The sequence below is a fragment of the Oncorhynchus masou genome, chromosome 12, assembly GCF_036934945.1.
Source record: "Oncorhynchus masou masou isolate Uvic2021 chromosome 12, UVic_Omas_1.1, whole genome shotgun sequence".
NCBI lineage: Eukaryota > Metazoa > Chordata > Actinopteri > Salmoniformes > Salmonidae > Oncorhynchus > Oncorhynchus masou.
Window position 1 is genome coordinate 87,030,892 of NC_088223.1, and position 18,869 is coordinate 87,049,760.

General features: G+C 43.3%; 1 protein-coding gene across 2 annotated transcripts in view; it reads right to left on the reverse strand.

The window, feature by feature from the left end:
• Window positions 1–15,460, reverse strand: part of LOC135550989 (cytoplasmic polyadenylation element-binding protein 4-like) — a 36,755-nt gene extending 21,295 nt beyond the window's left edge. For both annotated transcript variants that reach the window (XM_064982331.1, XM_064982330.1), the window contains exons 1-2: window positions 15,033–15,460; window positions 11,850–13,004 (exon numbers count right to left, since the gene is read on the reverse strand). In XM_064982331.1, the coding sequence (XP_064838403.1) occupies window positions 11,850–12,959 (1,110 nt within the window). In that variant the 5' untranslated portion in view covers window positions 12,960–13,004; window positions 15,033–15,460. The remainder of the gene's footprint in view (window positions 1–11,849; window positions 13,005–15,032) is intronic.
• Between the last annotated feature and the right edge of the window lie 3,409 nt (window positions 15,461–18,869).

An 18,869-nucleotide genomic window follows, 5' to 3' on the forward strand; every position in this document is an offset into this window, starting at 1 on the left:
ACAGTCGGAAATACCAAACTGGAGTATTTTGTATTTCAACTCGCTCCAGGCAGAGCCTGTGTTTGGGAGTATAGCTAGAAGCTAAGGCCAAACTATCCAAAGTGAAGAATACTGCTAAAACAGGCCTTGATGAAACATGGGTTTCTGCCACAACATTAATCTACAATGTCACGGCTAAAATAATGGAAAGGGAGGGAGCTAGGCGAAGGGGGAGGGATCTAGGGAAGGAAGGAGGGAGCTAGGGAAGGGGGCTTAGCTTTGACACTTGATTTTTGTGTTGCTGGTCAAGGCATTTCAAAGCTTCCACATTAAAACACCCACAAACCCATGAAGCCAGCCCCAGAGCATGGTTAGGGAGGGAGGGGTAGCAAGGGGTGCAGACTGGTTCCCCAGGGGAGACAGATCTACTTTGGTGATAAAGTCATTAAAAACAGCAACAGATCCCAATCAGAGACTGGGAGTTAAAACGCCTGTGACACTTCTGACACGTCCCCGTCCCCCCCCCATTCTCCCGCTCGTTAAAACACACAGTACGCGTCCTGTTTCATAACTCCATTCAAGGGTAGAAGGTTAGAGAACATAAGAACACGGTCGTGCACTTGTCACTGATGGTCAATTCTTTCATTATTCAAGGGGCATTTACCGCCATCAGGATCGTGACTAATTGGCTAATGCCCTCTAAATTTTAATAGCTGGGAAAGTGTGCTGGCCGTAAATGGGGGGCTAAATGAGAATGAATGAATGAGGCTTGTTACTATAACCATAGAACAAAAGACTACATCTGACAGGGCTCTACAGTGCGACCATTTTACTTGCATATGCACCCAAATCTTTTGCTGTGTGACCCATAATTTATATTTAAGAGCACCAGTGCGCCTAGAAAATTGAAGGATTCTAGCTTTAATATCAAATATTTTTCATTGCGCTCCTTCTTTCTGTGTGCCTAAATATTTCATCTTAGGAGCACATGTGCTCCTTGTAAAAAAGGTCAGTGTAGAGCCCTGTCTGATACTAACCTCAGCACATTAGTCAGTCAAACAGTCAGTCTACAAATCCCAAAACATCTTCCCATTAGTACACCATCAACTGATACACACAGTGTGATGTGAACACGAGACCTTTGGGGGTAGATATTTTTTCTTTTGATAAGACATCCTGCCGTATCATGATGAACAGACGTCATAGGCTACTTTCATGGTCTTAAAGGAATACGTTGGGATTTTGGCAATGAGACCCTTTATCTACTTCCCCAGAGACCGATGAACAAGTGGATACCATTTTTGACTCTGTGTCCACTATGAAGGAAGTTAGATGTAGTTTCGCAAGCAAAAAGCATGCTAGCAGATACCCATAGACTTCAGTCATTGTGCTTATGCTAGTTAGTATTGGCTCGCAAAACTACCTCCAACTTCCTCCATACTGGACACAGAGATAAGTGGTTTCCACTAGTTCATCAGATTCTGGGGGAATAGATAAAGAGCCTTATTGCCAAAATCCCAAAGCACCCCTTAAAATGTAAAATGGTACCGGAGCAGAAGGCAGACGTTTTACATGCCCCAAACCGCACCATCGAGAGCATCCTTACTGGTTTAAGTCACTGCCTGGTATGGCAACTACTCGGCCTCCGACCACAAGGCACTGTAGAGGGTAGGACGAATGGCCCAGTACATCACTGGGGCCAAGCTTCCTGCCATCCAGGACCTCTATACCAGGCGGTGTCAGAGGAAGGCCCTGAAAATTGTCAAAGACTCCAACCACCCTAGTCATAGACTGTTCTCTCTGCTACCACACGGCAAGCGGTACCGGAGCGCCAGGTCTAGTTCCAAGAGGCTTCTAAACAGCTTCTACCCCAAAGCCATAAGACTCCTGAACACCTAATCAAATGGCCACCCTTTTTATACCGCTGCTACTCTGTTGTTATCATCTATGCATAGTCACTTTAATAACTCTACCTACATGTACATATTACCTCAACTAACCGGTGCCCCCACACATTGACTCTGTGCTGGTACCCCCTGTATATAGTCTTGCTATTGTTATTTCACTGCTGCTCTTTAATTACTTGTTACTTTTATATCTTATCCATATATTTTTTTAACTGCATTGTTTGTTAGGAGCTCGTAAGTAAGCATTTCACTGTAAGGTCTACCTACACCTGTTGTATTCGGCGCATGTGACTAATACATTTTGATTTGATAATAGAAAACAATCTCACAAGCACAAGCCCACTTGTTAGTGAGTAGCCAGCTAATCTTTATAATTCAAGTTCAGCCAACTTGGACATATTTCCTAGCTAACAAGGTAGAAGCGTTGTCCATTTCCATACGTTTGAGCAGTATGCTAGCCTGTTCACTTTGTTCAGTTGAAATCGAGTGGCATACCTTATTTCTCAGAATGAGAACGAGTTCGCAATTCCTTATTTAGGGTGTGTTCCTAAATTCAGAGCGTTGTCCGATTGTCCATTTGCTCTCAGAGCGTTCAGAGCGCACACTGGACGCTGTGACCTGGGAGTAGGGTTTACCCGAGCGTTCTGACCTCACAACAGCAGTCAAGCACCCAAGCTAATTGGCTAAGGTTGGCTATCTACTTCAACACAAATTAGACACAAATTAGAACATTTCCCTCTGACCATTATATTTCCGGCGCCGACAGAGATGGCCGCCTCGCTTCGCGTTCCTAGGAAACTATGCAGACTTAGAATTCCTCACAATCAAATGTCGTTCGCATTCCCTTAACAATTATCTACCAAGGGAATTCTCTTCGATTATCATCACAGCCGTATATATTCCCCCCCAAGCAGACACATCGATGGCCCTGAACTAACTTTATTTGACTCTTTGCAAACTGGAAACCACTTATCCTGAGGCTGCATTCATTGTAGCTGGGGATTTTAACAAGGCTAATCTGAAAACAAAACTCCCTAAATTGTATCAGCATATCGATTGAGCTACCAGGGCTGGTAAAACCTTGGATCATTGCTATTCTAACTTCCGCGACGCATATAAGGCCCTCCCCCGCCCTCCTTTCGGAAAAGCTGACCATGACTCCATTTGGTTGCTTCCTGCCTACAGACAGGAACTAAAACAAGAAGCTCCCGCGCTCAGGTCTGTTCAACGCTGGTCCGACCAATCTGATTCCACGCTTCAAGACTGCTTCGATCACGTGGACTGGGATATGTTCCGCATTGCGTCCAACAACAACATTGACGAATACGCTGATTCGGTGAGCGTCAGTATAGAGACAAAGTAGAGTCACAATTCAACGGCTCAGACACAAGAGGTGTGGCAGGGTCTACAGTCAATCACGGATTACAAAAAGAAAACCAGCCCCGTCACTGACCAGGATGTCTTGCTCTCAGGCAGACTAAATAACTTTTTTGCCCGCATTGAGGACAATTCAGTGTCACTGACACGGCCCGCAACCAAAACCTGCGGACTCTCCTTCACTGCAGCCGGCGTGAGGAAAACATTTAAACGTGTTAACCCCGCAAGGCTGCAGGCCCAGACGGCATCCCCAGCCGCGTCCTCAGAGCATGCGCAGACCAGCTGGCTGGTGTGTTTACGGACATATTCAAACAATCCTTATCCTAGTCAGCTGTTCCCACATGCTTCAAGAGGGCCACCATTGTCCCTGTTCCCAAGAAAGCTAAGGTAACTGAGCTAAACCACTACCGCCCCGTAGCACTCACTTCCGTCATCATGAAGTGCTTTGAGAGACTAGTCAAGGACCATATCACCTCCACCCTACCTGACACCCTAGACCCACTCCAATTTGCTTACCGCCCAAATAGGTCAACAGACGATGCAATCTCAATCACACTGCCCTAACCCATCTGGACAAGAGGAATACCTATGTGAGAATGCTGTTCATCGACTACAGCTCAGCATTTAACACCATAGTACCCTCCAATCTCGTCATCAAGCTCAAGACCCTGGGTCTCGACCCCGCCCTGTGCAACTGGGTACTGGACATCCTGACGGGCCGCCCCCAGGTGGTGAGGGTAGGTAACAACATCCCCACCCCGCTGATCCTCAACACTGGGGCCCCACAATGGTGTGTTCTGAGCTCTCTCCTGTACTCCCTGTTCACCAATGACTGCGTGGCCATGCACGCCTCTAACTCAATCATCAAATTTGCGGATGACACTACAGTGGTAGGCTTGATTACCAACAACGACGAGACGGCCTACAGGGAGGAGGTGAGGGCCCTCGGAGTGTGGTGTCAGGAAAATAACCTCACACTCAACGTCAACAAAACAAAGGAGATGATGGTGGACTTCAGGAAACAGCAGAGGGAGCACCCCCCTATCCACATCGACGGGACAGTAGTGGAGAGGGTAGTAAGTTTTAAGTTCCGCGGCGTACACATCACGGACAAACTGAATTGGTCCACCCACACAGACAGCGTCGTGAAGAAGGCGCAACCTCAGGAGCCTGAAGGAATTCGGCTTGTCACCAAAAGCACTCACACACTTCTACAGATGCACAATCGAGAGCATCCTGTCGGGCTGTATCACCGCCTGGTACGGCAACTGCTCCACCCACAACCGTAAGGCTCTCCAGTGGGTAGTGAGGTCTGCACAACGCATCACCGGGGGCAAACTACCTGCCCTCCAGGACACCGACACCACCAGATGTCACAGGAAGGCCATAAAGATCATCAAGGACAACAACCACTCGAACCACTGCCTGTTCATCCCGCTATCATCCAGAAGGCGAGGTCAGTACAGGTGCATCAAAGCTGGGACCGAGAGACTGAAAAACAGCTTCTATCTCAAGGCCATCAGACTGTTAAACAGCCACCACTAACATTGAGTGGCTGCTGACAACACACTGACTCAACTCCAGCCACTTTAATAATGGGAATTGATGGAAATTGATGTAAAATATATCACTAGCCACTTTAAACAATGCTACTTAATATGTTTACATAACCAACATTACTCATCTCATATGTATCTACTGTACCCAATATCATCTACTGCATCTTTATGTAATGCATGTATCACTAGCCACTTTAAACTATGTCACTTTGTTTACATACCCTACATTACTCATCTCATATGTATATACTGTACTCGATACCATCTACTGCATCTTGCCTATGCCGTTCTGTACCATCACTCATTCATATATCTTTATGTACATATTCTTTATACCTTTACACTTGTGTGTGTATAAGGTAGTAGTTTTGGAATTGTTAGGGTAGATTACTTGTTGGTTATTACTGCATTGTCGGAACTAGAAGCACAAGCATTTCGCTACACTCGCATTAACATCTGCTAACCATGTGTATGTGACAAATAAATTTGATTTGATTTTACTCGCCCTAGCAGAGGTGGTTAGGCTGTTTTCATGTTAGCCAGAGCATTGGTGACTAACTGGGCTGCTGGCAACAATTTAAATTTTGCTGACGCTTACCGACACCAGCCATATTCAACAGGTGTTGAGCGTTCATCAGTTATTCTACACTCTAGCACACAAACGAGAGTGCTCTGAAATTGGAGTAGATGGCCAGAGTGAATTTACAAACGCACCCATCTTTGATGCTAATTGCACATTTCTAAAACACAGACTAGACAGCTAGTATAACAGTTTTTGGCTAAAATGCTGCTAGTGGTACATGGTATCTCAAATGCTGCTAGTGGTACATGGTACCTCAAATGCTGCTAGTGAAAAACTGAGAATTAATTTTCCAGAATGAATTTTAATTGATACTCCCCATTTTAGTAGTGACTGCTCTGTGCGAAATTTGAGTTGATACATAAAATGGCTCTCATTAGAAAGGTTAACTGCTCCTCTATTACAGTAAAATAATGTCTCTGTCTTTGTGTGTCCATATGACTGATTCAGTTGGAACAAACCTCAAATACAAATAGTGGATTGAAACCAATTTCGGTTACGGGAATATTGTGCTAAAACATACTACTGTATTCATTTGATATATCACCCATGACAACAACTGTGATTTGAAGAAGTTATATATGCAAGCAAACATATGTCCTTCATTTAAAAATGGTTAACCAGAAAAATCACAACCGTAGGCTACCTCTAACAATTTCCCACATACATTATATTGCTAAATGTGGCCCTTTGGGTGCCTGCCCAACCCCAGATCCACAGGCATGTTACCAAGCAGTAGGCCCTGTCCCCTCCCAGTCACGGAAGTGTGTAGAGCAGCTTACACAGAGCTAAGAGGATGCCCGGTGTTTAGAAAGTGAAAGACCGGCCCTGCCTCAGTGCAAAGAGCTTGGCTTAAGAACAGAGCTCTAGTACCGTACCCAAAGGCAGTAAGCCTATAGTAGGGACCAGGGGCCTGTCCATGTTTTATATTATCAGAACATCCCTCTCTGGGAGGCATAGTCACTAATCCCTGAGAGATGACACTGGACCTACTGTAGGAAACATATAACTGTTTGCCAATGGCACCTGCAACCAGTGACAAAAGCTGCTCTAATACAGAAACAAACAGAGAGGAGACCTAGCCTGAAAAACAAACAGCCTCCTTGTTCATTTGGGGCAGCAGGTAGCCTAGTGGTTAGAGCGTTGGGCCAGTAACCGAAAATCCCCGAGCTGACAAGGTACAAATCTGTCGATCTGTCCCTGAGCAAGGCAGTTAACCCCGGTAGGCCATCATTGTAAATAATAATTTGTTCTTAACTGACTTGCCTAGTTAAATAATGGCTAAATTTTTAAAAATGTAGGTTAGGTCTCCCAGTACAGTCCTGCTCTGATCAGCAGCAGCACAGCCCAAGGAATCACAGAATGAACATCACATCTAAATAAAGGGTCCTTCTTCATGGCCCTAGAAAAGGTTTGATTTTTTGCCTGATTGTGTTATCTCCGTTTTGTTTTTCCCATTTATTCATTGTATCGCTTTGAAAAAAACTGGAAAAAAACAACATTGGATGAGTCCACAAAAATGCTTAAACCGCATCAGACCACTTGAAGTCTGGGGGGGAGGGAGAAAAACTATTTTTGGGTGTAGTTACCCTTTAATGCCATTGTTTGGTTAGCCAAGTTTCTGTAGTGCTCATGTAATTGCAGAGCTGGCAAAACAAATGCCCATATTGGATTGATGCAAACAGTCATGATATTCTGTCTGCCTAAAAAAAAAAAATACATGTAATTAGCATTTAATTGAAAACCTTTTTGGGAAACGTTATCATTAGCATCATTGCTAACGGCCACACAAAGTGTAGATATCAACGCGCGCGCAAACACACACACACACACACACACACACACACACACAGAAGAACATTGCTGTTTAGTTTCAGACAGTTGCAGGAAAAAAATAATCACTGATGCATTTAGTTCAAGTCTTATGATTAACTTATGATGCATTTTCTAATAAATTCAATATTTTTGGTGGATTTCCTACTAAGTTCAATAAAATTTCTGAATATTGTTGAATTCCATTTTAATGTCTGGATTCCATAATTCCGTCTGTGTTCTACGCAACACTTTAGTTTTTAGTGCAATTTTCTCATAAACCGGTTTTTGTTCTCCCAAGTGGGAGCAGCATCTCGCTTCTCATTTTCTCCCCGAGACACAGGTTAATCATCAACATCTCACCTGTGTCGGCTTGCATGGAGCGCGTGCTCTAGTCCCCTCATCAGACAGCCTCTACTTTCACACCGAACATGAGATATTCTTGGCTGAGACACAGCAGGTCTATGGGAAACTTCCAGCACCATTAAACTAAGAGCTCAGTATCGCATCACTTTAATGTGTTAACTCCCCAAGGCAGACACCTAAACAGTCAGTGAAAGCTCATTTAAATAAGTTAAACAGGCATCCACTGTTGACTAACATAACCAAGATTTCTATGAAAAGGTGCTGCTACAGTATGAAGCCGAAGTATTGTAGACAGTAAGGTATTTCTACACAATGTTACTTGAGCAATGTAAATGTTGTGCAAGCTTGATGGATGTAGGTTATACTAAATAACGAGAGGCAAAATAGCCTACAGCAGGGGTAGGCACCTAGATTCAGCTGCGGGACGTTTTGTCAAACCAGATGGTCGAGGGGGGACGAAAATGATTTGTATAACCTTGACTAAATAAATAAAAATGTATTCATGGGAATGCTTGGGAACAGATTTCCTACAGTCAATTTATTTTTTGCTGAATTCCTGTTAAATGTTGAAGTCTTTTTTCACCAAAAAACAAAATTCATTTTTTGTGGGGTGTGGGGGAGGGGTCTCCTGTTGCCGACCCTTCAAAACAGGTACAAGGTTAGGAATGGATATGGAGAAAAATGACTCCAAAAGGGACACCACAAACCCCCCCCCACCTGTTCTCTCCGTGATGAGATGGAAACTATGTAGAACCATTTGGACATGCCTGGCAGTCACAAGAGAAAGTCATGCAATCAATGGGCTGGTGTTCACTATCACTGTCCAAGTTAAGCTGAAAACATTGCTTGTTCAGGGACAGAGAGACAGGGAACCTATTTATTATGTACGGTAACAGTCAAAAGATTAGACACACCTACTCGTTCAAGGATTTTTCTTTATTTTTACTATTTTCTACATTGTAGAATAGTGAAGACATCAAAACTATGAAATAACACAATAACACGATAACCAAAAAGTGTTATATAAAATATATTTTGATTTGTTTTTGAGATTCTTCAAAGTAGCCACCCTTTGCCTTGATGACAGCTTTGCACTCTTGGCATTCTCTCAACCAGCTTCGTGAGGAATGCTTTTCCAACAGTCTTGAAGGAGTTCCCACATATGCTGACCACTTGTTGGCTGCTTTTCCTTCACTCTGCAGGTCCAACTCACCCCAAACCATCTCAATTGTGTTGGGGTCAGGTGATTGTGGAGGCCAGGTCATCTGATGCAGCACTCCATCACTCTCCTTGGTCAAATAGCCCTTACATGATGACCAGACCGGACACGTCGCGTGCGCGAGCGTTGCAAAATAAATGTAGAAATCCATGTTATTCAATTATTGCACCCACACTGCTCGCGTCTGTGTTGCCAAGGACTAAAATAGAAGTCATTCCTATTTCTGACGCAGATCACGGTGCAAGTCCTGCCTCTCCCATCCCCTCATTGGTTTATAGAAGCAGGTACCCACATGCCATCTCCTCATTGGTTATACCCACGTGGGTGATTGCAAGACAAACCGTTTTGCTGGTAGTCGTTGTAATACTATGAAAGTTTAGATGCTAATCCCAATACAAGTTCAAAGATGAAAAGGCCTGGAAGGAGGAGAGATGACCAGAAACGATTTGGTTGACCGTTTTGTGTGTGGATTAATTGTCGGAGTAGAGGACCTTGTGCATTTCAGGTAAAATAACAACTCAATGTTTATATCCTAAGACAAATTAGTTAGCAACAGCAAGCTAGCTAAATAGGACAAATTAGCTAGCACGTGCAAGCTACCTAGCTCAATTGACATACATGTTTAATGCTTTTCGACCTGTCCCCAAATTAATGTAATTGGTTCAGAGTTTGTTTTGATATTTTAACCTGCGTGTCGTGATCGCGTTTGGTGTGGGGGAATAAAATACATTATGCACGATAGCGCACGCGCGCAGCCAGTTTGGGTTCCGTGTTACACAGCCTGGAGGTGTGTTTTGGGTCATTGTCCTGTTGAAAAACAAATGATAGTCCCACTAAGCGGAAACCAGATGGGATGCTGTGGTAGTCAAGCTGGTTAAGTGTGCCTTGAATTCTAAACAAATCACTGAGTGTCACCAGCAAAGCACCCCCACACCATCAGATTTCCACCAGTCTAATATCCATTACTCGTGTTTCTTGGCCCAAGCAAGTCTCTTTTTGTTATTGGTGACCTTTAGTAGTGGTTTTTTTGTAGCAATCCGGCCATGAAGGCCTGATTCACGCAGTCTCTTCTGAACAGTTGATGTTGAGATGTGTCAGTTACTTGAACTCTGGTCAAGCATTTATTTGGGCTGCAATCTGAGGTGCAGTTAACTCTAATGAACTCTGGGTCCTCCTTTCCTGTGGCGGTCCTCATGAGAGCCAGTTTCATCATAGCGCTTACATTTACATTTAAGTCATTTAGCAGACGCTCTTATCCAGAGCGACTTACAAATCGCTTGATGGTTTTTGTGACTGCACTTAAAGAAACATTCAAAGTTCTTGAAATGTTCAATATTGACTGACCTTCATGTCTTAAAGTAATGATGGACTGTCATTTCTCTTTCCTTATTGGTGCAGTTGTGGCCATAAAATGGACTTGGTCTTTATACCACCCCTACCTTGTCACAACACAACTGATTGGCTCAAACACATTAAGGAAATAAATTCCACAAATTAACTTTTAACAAGGCACACCTGTTAATTGAAATGCATTCCAGGTGACTACCTCATGAAGCTGGTTGAGAGAATGCCAAGACTGTGAAAAGCTGTCATCAAGGCAAAGGGTGGCTACTTTGAAGAATCTCAAATATAAAATATATTTTGATTTATTTAACACTTTTTTGGTTACTACATGATTCCATGTGTTATTTCATAGTGCTGATGTCTTCACTATTATTCTACAATTTAGAAAATAGTACAAAATAAAGGAAAACCCTGGAATGAGTAGGTGTGTCCAATCCTTTGACTGGTAATGTAATTAGCCAATATAACAAAAGTAATCATTAGGTTACATAGAACAGATCTTTTTTTTTAAGAACAAAAATAGAATAACCATGTGATTAATCCTAGCGTGACTAAGCATGATTATACAATAACAATGTAATATCTGTGTAATAATTCCACAGCAGTTCCTGACAGCTACGCCTAACCTACTATTGGATTTTGATCCACGGCAGATACCTCAGTTCAGTCACACGACAGTAGCCTTTCACTACTCAAACCTTCGATATAGAGACCGTTGCAGAGGATTAATTTCCAATGGATTTAAAGAGCACAACTTCATTCCGACAGTCTCTATGGAACACTCTTCTACATCTCGAGCTGCCTGTCAGGCCAACCTTACCCGATATGTGAGAATATTCAGCATCCCTCGTTGAAGTGGAGTAGAAAATGCTTCTTAATTCATTATTATTCAGTTGTTACAGCCTGCATCAGGAAGCTAACTTCCAATCACACCCTCCAACCCCAATGCATTTAGAGGTCAGAGTGCCACAATCCAGCTAGCCTGAGCAACAAGAGCACAGCACTGCTGTGTGCTACAGTAACATAGCAGTCAGGCTATATCTAACATGGTCGATGTGGCATCATGGCATCAGCACTTCCACAGAGCCTTCAAATCAGGCCTTCCAGCACGTATACTAGCCCAACCCCTGCACCCACCTCTACCCTCCCCCCTCCAGACGCTGTCACCCCTGTGCTTGATCAATAAAATAATCTCCATGCCCTTTCCATCAAGCCTATCAGAGTTTTCCAACACATTATACCGTTATCCAAGTCATCTTCATTGTGTGCTATCAATCAAATTTCAAATTGCATTATAGATGAGGTGGCATTATAAAGGATGTGTAGACAGGTAGTCTCAGGTTATTAATAGCCCTGTAATCCTAAAAATCACTTTCACGGAAAGATAGGTAATTGATGTTCCATCTATTTCGCTACAGTGTGTTCTCTGGATGAAGAAAATGATCTGATATATTTTCTATGCTGTCATAGCTTCTGTATGTCATATACGTGGCACACATCACTGCAGTGGTACAGCTACGCTAGTCATAAGAGGCCTCTGGCAACTAAAGCATTAGGACCAACATCTAATAGCATGACAAATTCATTACGTAATGCAGTGTAAGGTCTTTGGGTACACACAATTATATTTTGTCTCGCTGAATGGCTCTAATATCAGTACACAGTTAGAAGACACTGTATAAAACCAGTGGGAATTATTGACTGACCTGGAAGGGGAAGATGTTGTCACTCCTGCTCACACTCTCGTCCATCCAGGACTTGGGGTTGAACCCAGGGCTGGTGCGGGAGTACTTCTGCGACGGCACGTGGTTGTTGGGGAATGTTTTCTTCAGTGGGGAGATGGAGTTCAGTGGGGTCATGCCTCCGTTGAGGCCCCGACGGTACTCACGCCCCTGGGAGCCTCCCCAGCCACCATAGCCCCCGCCGGGACTCCAGGAGGTAGAAGAGGGAGAAGGAGAAGGGCTTTGGTAGCTACCCCAAGGTGACGGGGGTTTATTCAGATTATTGGACAAATGCGGCAACTGGCTGAACGCAGCATTCCTATGGGGGAAGGGAGGAGGGTGTGGGCTGGCCGGGGACCTGCGGTGCTGTTGGTGTTGGTTGTGTGGGTGCTGAAAGTGTGGATGTGGGGGATGGTGCTGGGAGATGGGTCCAATCTGAGGGGAGAAGTTTCCCCCAAAGCCTGGGCTGTTGTGGTGGGAGAAATTCTGGAACAGGAGGGCCCCATTGTTAGCAGATGCAGCTGGGTTGAAGAAGCTGACATCCTCGTTGATGATGGTGGAGGGTGTCTGGGAAATAGCCGCTGACCAGTTGTTGAAGCCAGTCAGGGACGAGGAGGTACTGGACTGGGCCGGAGCCCCAAGACCCGATGTCTCTTGGTAGTCGAAGCCTGTCAGTACTGGGGACTCGAGGCGCAGCTTCTCCTTTCCATTGCTACCCTCTGAGGGGCTGCCCTCCACCTTGTTCTCCTCGGACCTCGCCTTCTCTAACTCAGATATGATTACAGACTCCTGGTGGCCAGGGGACAGTTGCTGCTTTTCTTGCGTTTCTTGCATTTCCTGTTGCTGGCCTTTGGGTTTTTCAGACCCAAGAATTTCATCTTGCATGCTGCTGTGGGCAGCTGTGGCTGAAAAAAGCCAAGGCGACCCACTGCTACTGCCATTACCAGATGTGGTATTGTTTATGAAAGCAGCAGGGCTTGGAGACGCATTCTGATGATGATGTGGAGGTTGCAGATGTGGGTGAATTCTAACTGGGAATGCAGACTTGTTGCCAGTGTTGTTTTGCACTAAGACTCCAAACCCGTAATCCCCCATTTGTTTTCCCCCACACAATATGTGCTATCCCGTGATCTTTACGTCCTAAAGAGAGGGGCAAACACAAAAAAACACAACAGTTATTATTTCAATGGTTGTAATTGAGAATCAGGCAGTCACCAGTGTAATGGACTTTGAAAGCTAGCTACGTCAGACCCTTTTCTGCTAGTAACCATCTTGCTAGTCCACATGTGGCAAACTCATTCAGTTAAATAAAAGGTTAAATAACTAAAACAATGTTTTTTTATTCCACAGAGGACCGAGTGCCTCGGGTTCACACTCCTCCCTTGTACTTAGCTAATTAATGAATTAAGGTCACTGATACATTAGGAACTCCTCTCACCTTATGGTTAAGGTATTAATGGACACAAATTCATGGAATGAGTTAAAGCTCTCTGTCGAGAATAGCTGCCGATATAATAACCTTGCTACCGTGACAGATGCCACATCAGTTCGACCTTGTACGTTGTAGATAAATGGTTTATTGCATGCTAGCTAGTTGGTTAGCTAGCACCATCTTTAGGTTGCCACAGAATATGCTACACTAGTCTACCTACCTAGTTTGCTAACGTTTTCTGATAAGCTACACTACATGCTCGTCAAACATCTCATTACAAAATCTTGGGCATTAATATGGAGTTGGTCGCCCCTTTGCTGCTATAACAGTGTCCCCTCTTCTGGGAAGGCTTTCTACTAGATGTTGGAACATTTCTGTGGGGACTTGCTTCCATTCAGCCACTGATGTTGGGCGATTAGTTCTTCCACAACAATCTTGACTAACCATTTCTGTGTGTACCTCGCTTTGTGCATGGGGGTATTATCATGCTGAAACAGGAAAGGGCCTTCCCCAAACTGTTGCCACAGAATTGGAAGGACAGAATCATCTAGAATGTCATTGTATACTGTAGAGTTAAGAGTTCTCATCACTGGAAGTAAGTGCCTAGGCTGAACCATGAAAAACAGTCCCAGACCATTATTCCTCCTCCACCAAACTTTACATTTGGCACTATGCATTAGGACTGGTAGCGTTCTCCTGGCATCCACCAAACCCAGATTCGTCTGTCGGACCTCCAGATGGTGAAGCGTGATTCATCACTCCAGAGAACGTGTTTCCACTGCTCCAGGGTCCAATGGCAGCAAGCTTTACACCACTCCAGCCGACGCTTGGCATTGCGCGCATGGTGATCTTAGGCTTGTGTGCGGCCGCTCAGCCATGGAAGCCCATTTCATTAAGAAGTTCCCAACGAACAGTTCTTGTGTTGTCGTTGCTTCCAGAGGCTGTTTTGAACTCGGTAGTGAGTGTTGCAACCGAGGACAGATTACTTTTACATGCTTCAGCACTTGGCAGTCCTGTTATGTGAGCTTGTGTGGCCTACCACTTCGCAGCCGTTGTTACTCATAGTTGTTTCCACTTCACAATAACAGCACTTATAGTTGAGCGGTGCCACTCCAGCAGGTGAGGTGTCATCCTATGACGATGCAACGTTTAAAGTCATTGAGCTTTTCAGTACTGGCCACAATACTGTCAATATTTGTCTATGGAGATTGCATGGCTGGGTGCTCGATTTTTATGTACCTGTCAGCAAGGGGTGTGGCTGAAATAGTCGAATCCACTATTTTGGCAATGTAGTGTATATCGGACAGTCGACAGGAGATTGCAGTGGTGACATGTCTAAGGCTAGTTAACTAGCTAGCATTTTGTCGATAACATTCTAAAGTTAGCTTGCCAGTTGCAATAGTCTTATGCAACAGTATTTGGAAAATGACGCTAGCCAGCTAACATTAGCTAGATACATTTGAACGAAATCATGACAGACAAGCGACCTTGCTTGCCTGACAGCTGTCAAAGCCTATCCCGTTGCTTGGATTCGACCCTTTAATTCCAGAAAATGATGGCTTATTTACTCTTAATCTGTATTAGGCACTTCCCCCAACAGTTTGATTGTTTTAGGCAAAATCTTAAACAGATATGACAAAGTCGGTAGTCACAGATGCTAGCTAGCTATAGTAGTGTATGAATAATCTGGCTAAAGCGACGTTTCACACACATCGACAATAAAATCAATTTTTCACCTTTTGGTCGCTAACGTTACCCTTGATCCAGGCGATGACTCGATCCGTCCAGTAGTCAATCGGCAATCTCGATGTGTCTGATAAGATTGTGAAAATCAAGTTTATGACAAGCGATAGGATACTTTTATGGCTTTCGCTCATATAGTAGCTAGTTATGGCTAACCAGCTTTTCTCTCGTCTCCTGACGTGTCTTGCCTGCTCAATGACACAGCTCTCTCTCGCAAACCGCTAACCTTGCTTGTATAAAAAATAAAAAAAAGTCATTGAATTAAATGTTTAAAACGAATTCAATACTAGTTGACTGTAGTGGCTTATTCGGTCGGTTTCATTGTTTAAAGGATTTCTGTATTATTTTCTTTCTTCTCTCTATCCAACTGACTTGTTCCTGCGTTTCTTTGCCGTTGCTGTCCCTCTCCTCAGAACCGACCGTGGCCAAATGACAGAGTGCTCAGCCGCGAGACACTTCCGGGTAGAGCTCCGCCCCCTTCTAAAACCTTCCCACGGATGACTGGGAGCCACCCACAACTCGTGAGATAGCGGCGTATAATTGGTCATACAAACCAGTAGCCTCACCCACCTTAAAGATGTTCCCGCCCTTTAAGGTCAATTAACGTGATATGCGTATATCCTCTTTACGCCAAGTCTCCGCCTAGTAAGGTCGAATCATGAGAGCTCAGATCAGAGAGAAACAGCTGAATTGCATTCCCTCCCTATCGTTTGTAAGTTATTAAGAGGTCAAGCCTCCTACAAAAGGTTTAAAATGTGAACGATATGGCTTCTGAGCAAAAATATAGCGTTGAACAGGCTGTAGTTGTAATATAGACATAGTCCTACCTTATTCTTACATTCATGCATATAGCTTGTCATCCTAAACTGTTATTGTTTGTTTTTGGCTCGAGGTTATATATTAGCTATAGCATGAACACCCCAGTACAGCTCAATGTTCAACATGGAAAAGAGAGCTTGCTCCTTCCAGTGTTCATAGACATACTCACCATCAAACACTGAGGATAATGTGATGTGCCTTGGATGCAGCCCTATTACTGCAGGTGATATGCATGGGAGCTTGTGTGGTGGAAATATCTTCTAAAACTTCCTGAAAATCTCTCAGTGGTTTGAAAGGCAAGATGCTGGTTATAGTATGGTGTCAATTTCATGCTTTAGGTATTGAATTCAAAATAAAATAAATCGCATACCCTCACAGCCTACCTGCACTGTATCTGCAAGCTGTTGGCTAGAGTGCAGGTATCAAGACCAGAGTGGGCACACTTTCTATTTAACACAACAGTTTTTGTGATAAAACTATCCGTAGGCCTAGAGTTAAAAATGTGATGAAAATACTTATTTTTATTCTGAAAATTAAGTGAAAAAGAAAATGTTGTGTGCACTTTGTCATCACACTGATTTTTATCCGTAACAAGTCTGTTTGTGCATATTTTCTTTATGTGGATTTTAGAATATTTGCAGGAAAATCTGTTGTAGCCACTGCTAGTTTTTTCAATTGCGAGTTTTGGCTTTTTTTTAAAGTAAAGGCGGGGTTTAGGGAGGCGTAGATAATGCACCTGCATTGGTCCACTAATGTTGGAGTGACGGTTCATCCTAAACCAATCAATGAGCAGGATAGACAGAGGGTGGTTTCTTTCTATTCCTATTCCATTTCTAGCTTAGTTGGTTGTCTTACTGTAGTTGTCTGACTAGCTAGTCAAATGGAATGAATCGCAAGACTCTGCATGCCTGTAGCTAGCCCATACCAGCCGTAGTGAAAGGTTTGTCTGTATATTTTTAGTAAACCATAGTGCTTGTTATGGACGAATAGACTATTGTGATTTTAATTCCATGACGAATGTCTCCAGTTAAATGTAACTAGCTAGCTGCATCATTTGTATTTAGACCAGGGACTTCTGTATCCACTTTGACACATCAACACTCTTACACGAGTCCTCTGGATTACATATACCATTTAGCTAGCTATTTATCTAGCTGGAGATATTCATAAGGAGATTGAAATCACATTACGCCCTTTACGGACAGAATAATTACTTGGCTTGTGAAAAGCATACAGTCAAACCAGTCATTCATATACAGTATGATTGTATTCGTAATAACCCTTAACAAGATGTTCTGGACGAGCTGGCTATTTCATGGGCAAGTTGGTTAATGCTCTTCCCTTGTTGCCCCTATATCCAGCTAATGTTCACTTTGTCTTCAGCAGAAAGAATATTCAGAGGTGGTTTCAGCTGCACACGGCCTCATCTCTGTGCTGACCCAGACTATTAAGTACTGTAGCCAATATAAAAATGCCACCCTCGTCAGTTTATCCTGCTCATTGATTGGGTTAGGATGACTTGTCATTCCAAAACTTGTGGATAAATTGAGACGCATTATCTACCACTCCCTCTAAACCCCGCATTCATGAAAAAAATTGCCAAAACTCGCAATTGATAATGCTGTCAGAGAAAGCAAAGAAATGGACAGTGAAAGCAAATATCAGAGTAACCTAACCAAAGATAGTAACTGCAGGAAAAATAAGCACAGGAAAAATGGATACAATAGGGTTGGTTGCTGGAAAATTTTACAAAAATATATTTTTGCATTAGTTTTGAAATCAATTTGTTTTGATCTCACTTCATTTTTTTTGCATGCACATTTTGGGGGGTTTTGCTTTTGATATCATTCTTTTTGTTTACAATTAAAATAATTTAGCTTTTGATTTTTTGTTTTTTGATCTCAACATACATTATTTCACTATTCCTCGAAAATTACAAATGATTTAATTACAAAGTCAATACTTAAGGCATGAAATTGACCCCATGTGATAGGGCAGATTTTGACAGTGGTGGAAAGTTCTGCTGTCGGTGGTATTGGTGGTGGCACCTGCTTGCTCATTTCTCAACATTTTTGGGCCAGCAGGATCAATCTCATTACCAGTGCGGATGTGAAATGATGGGTCAGGGAGCATAGAGAGAGAGAGCCTCTGCTCTGAACAGCTGTGGCCACAAACAGAGATCTCATTAAACCAAGCTGCTGCCTAGCCTTCTATTCTCTCACCCGCTAATCAAGCTCTTCCTGCCTGATCATTTTCACTAGGCTGCTCGGGTCACAACTAACTGACAATCTCTCATTGCCTTTTCATGAAACGTGAAGTCTACAAATGTGCTCATTCAATTAAACTTGTAATTTTATTTTCAGGTGTGTGTGTGTGTGTGTGTGTGTGTGTGTTATACTGGGGGTTCTAGAGCGTGTGTAACTGCATGCGGGTGGTAGCCATGGATACTAGAGTATGAGAGTCTCTCATTTCTCTTTAACCTCACACTTCACTCAGTGAGACAGGCCATATCCCTTTAACCTGCTGATAACAGCTCTGACTGAATTTAATTCAAATGTGTGTATGATTATCTGCCTGTGTTGCCACTGCAGTGTTTGACAAGCCGGCTGAATTGAAATACAATGAGGCATTTGTTTGCAACAGATTACATTACACAGTTATAATGCAACATCAGCAATCATTTAACAGTCAAAAATTCAATCATTCTGACATGGCATTACATACAGTATGTCATGTCTCTTTAAATGGGCCTCATCCACTTCTGCCAACATTTCAGGATTTCTGTAGAGGAGTAAAACGTAACCATTCTGTTTCACTGGCCGCTGCTGTTCTGAGAATCAGCTCTTTTACACTGAATAAATGTTTATTTATGGTCCATAGTTTTTCCCGTTCAAAGACCCAGAAACAGATAGCAACACAGTAATAATTGCGTAGTGTCCGTTAATGTAGACACCTCCACAGCTTTCTGTCCTATACACATTTCCTTATTGTTACCATTTTCTCTCCAATTC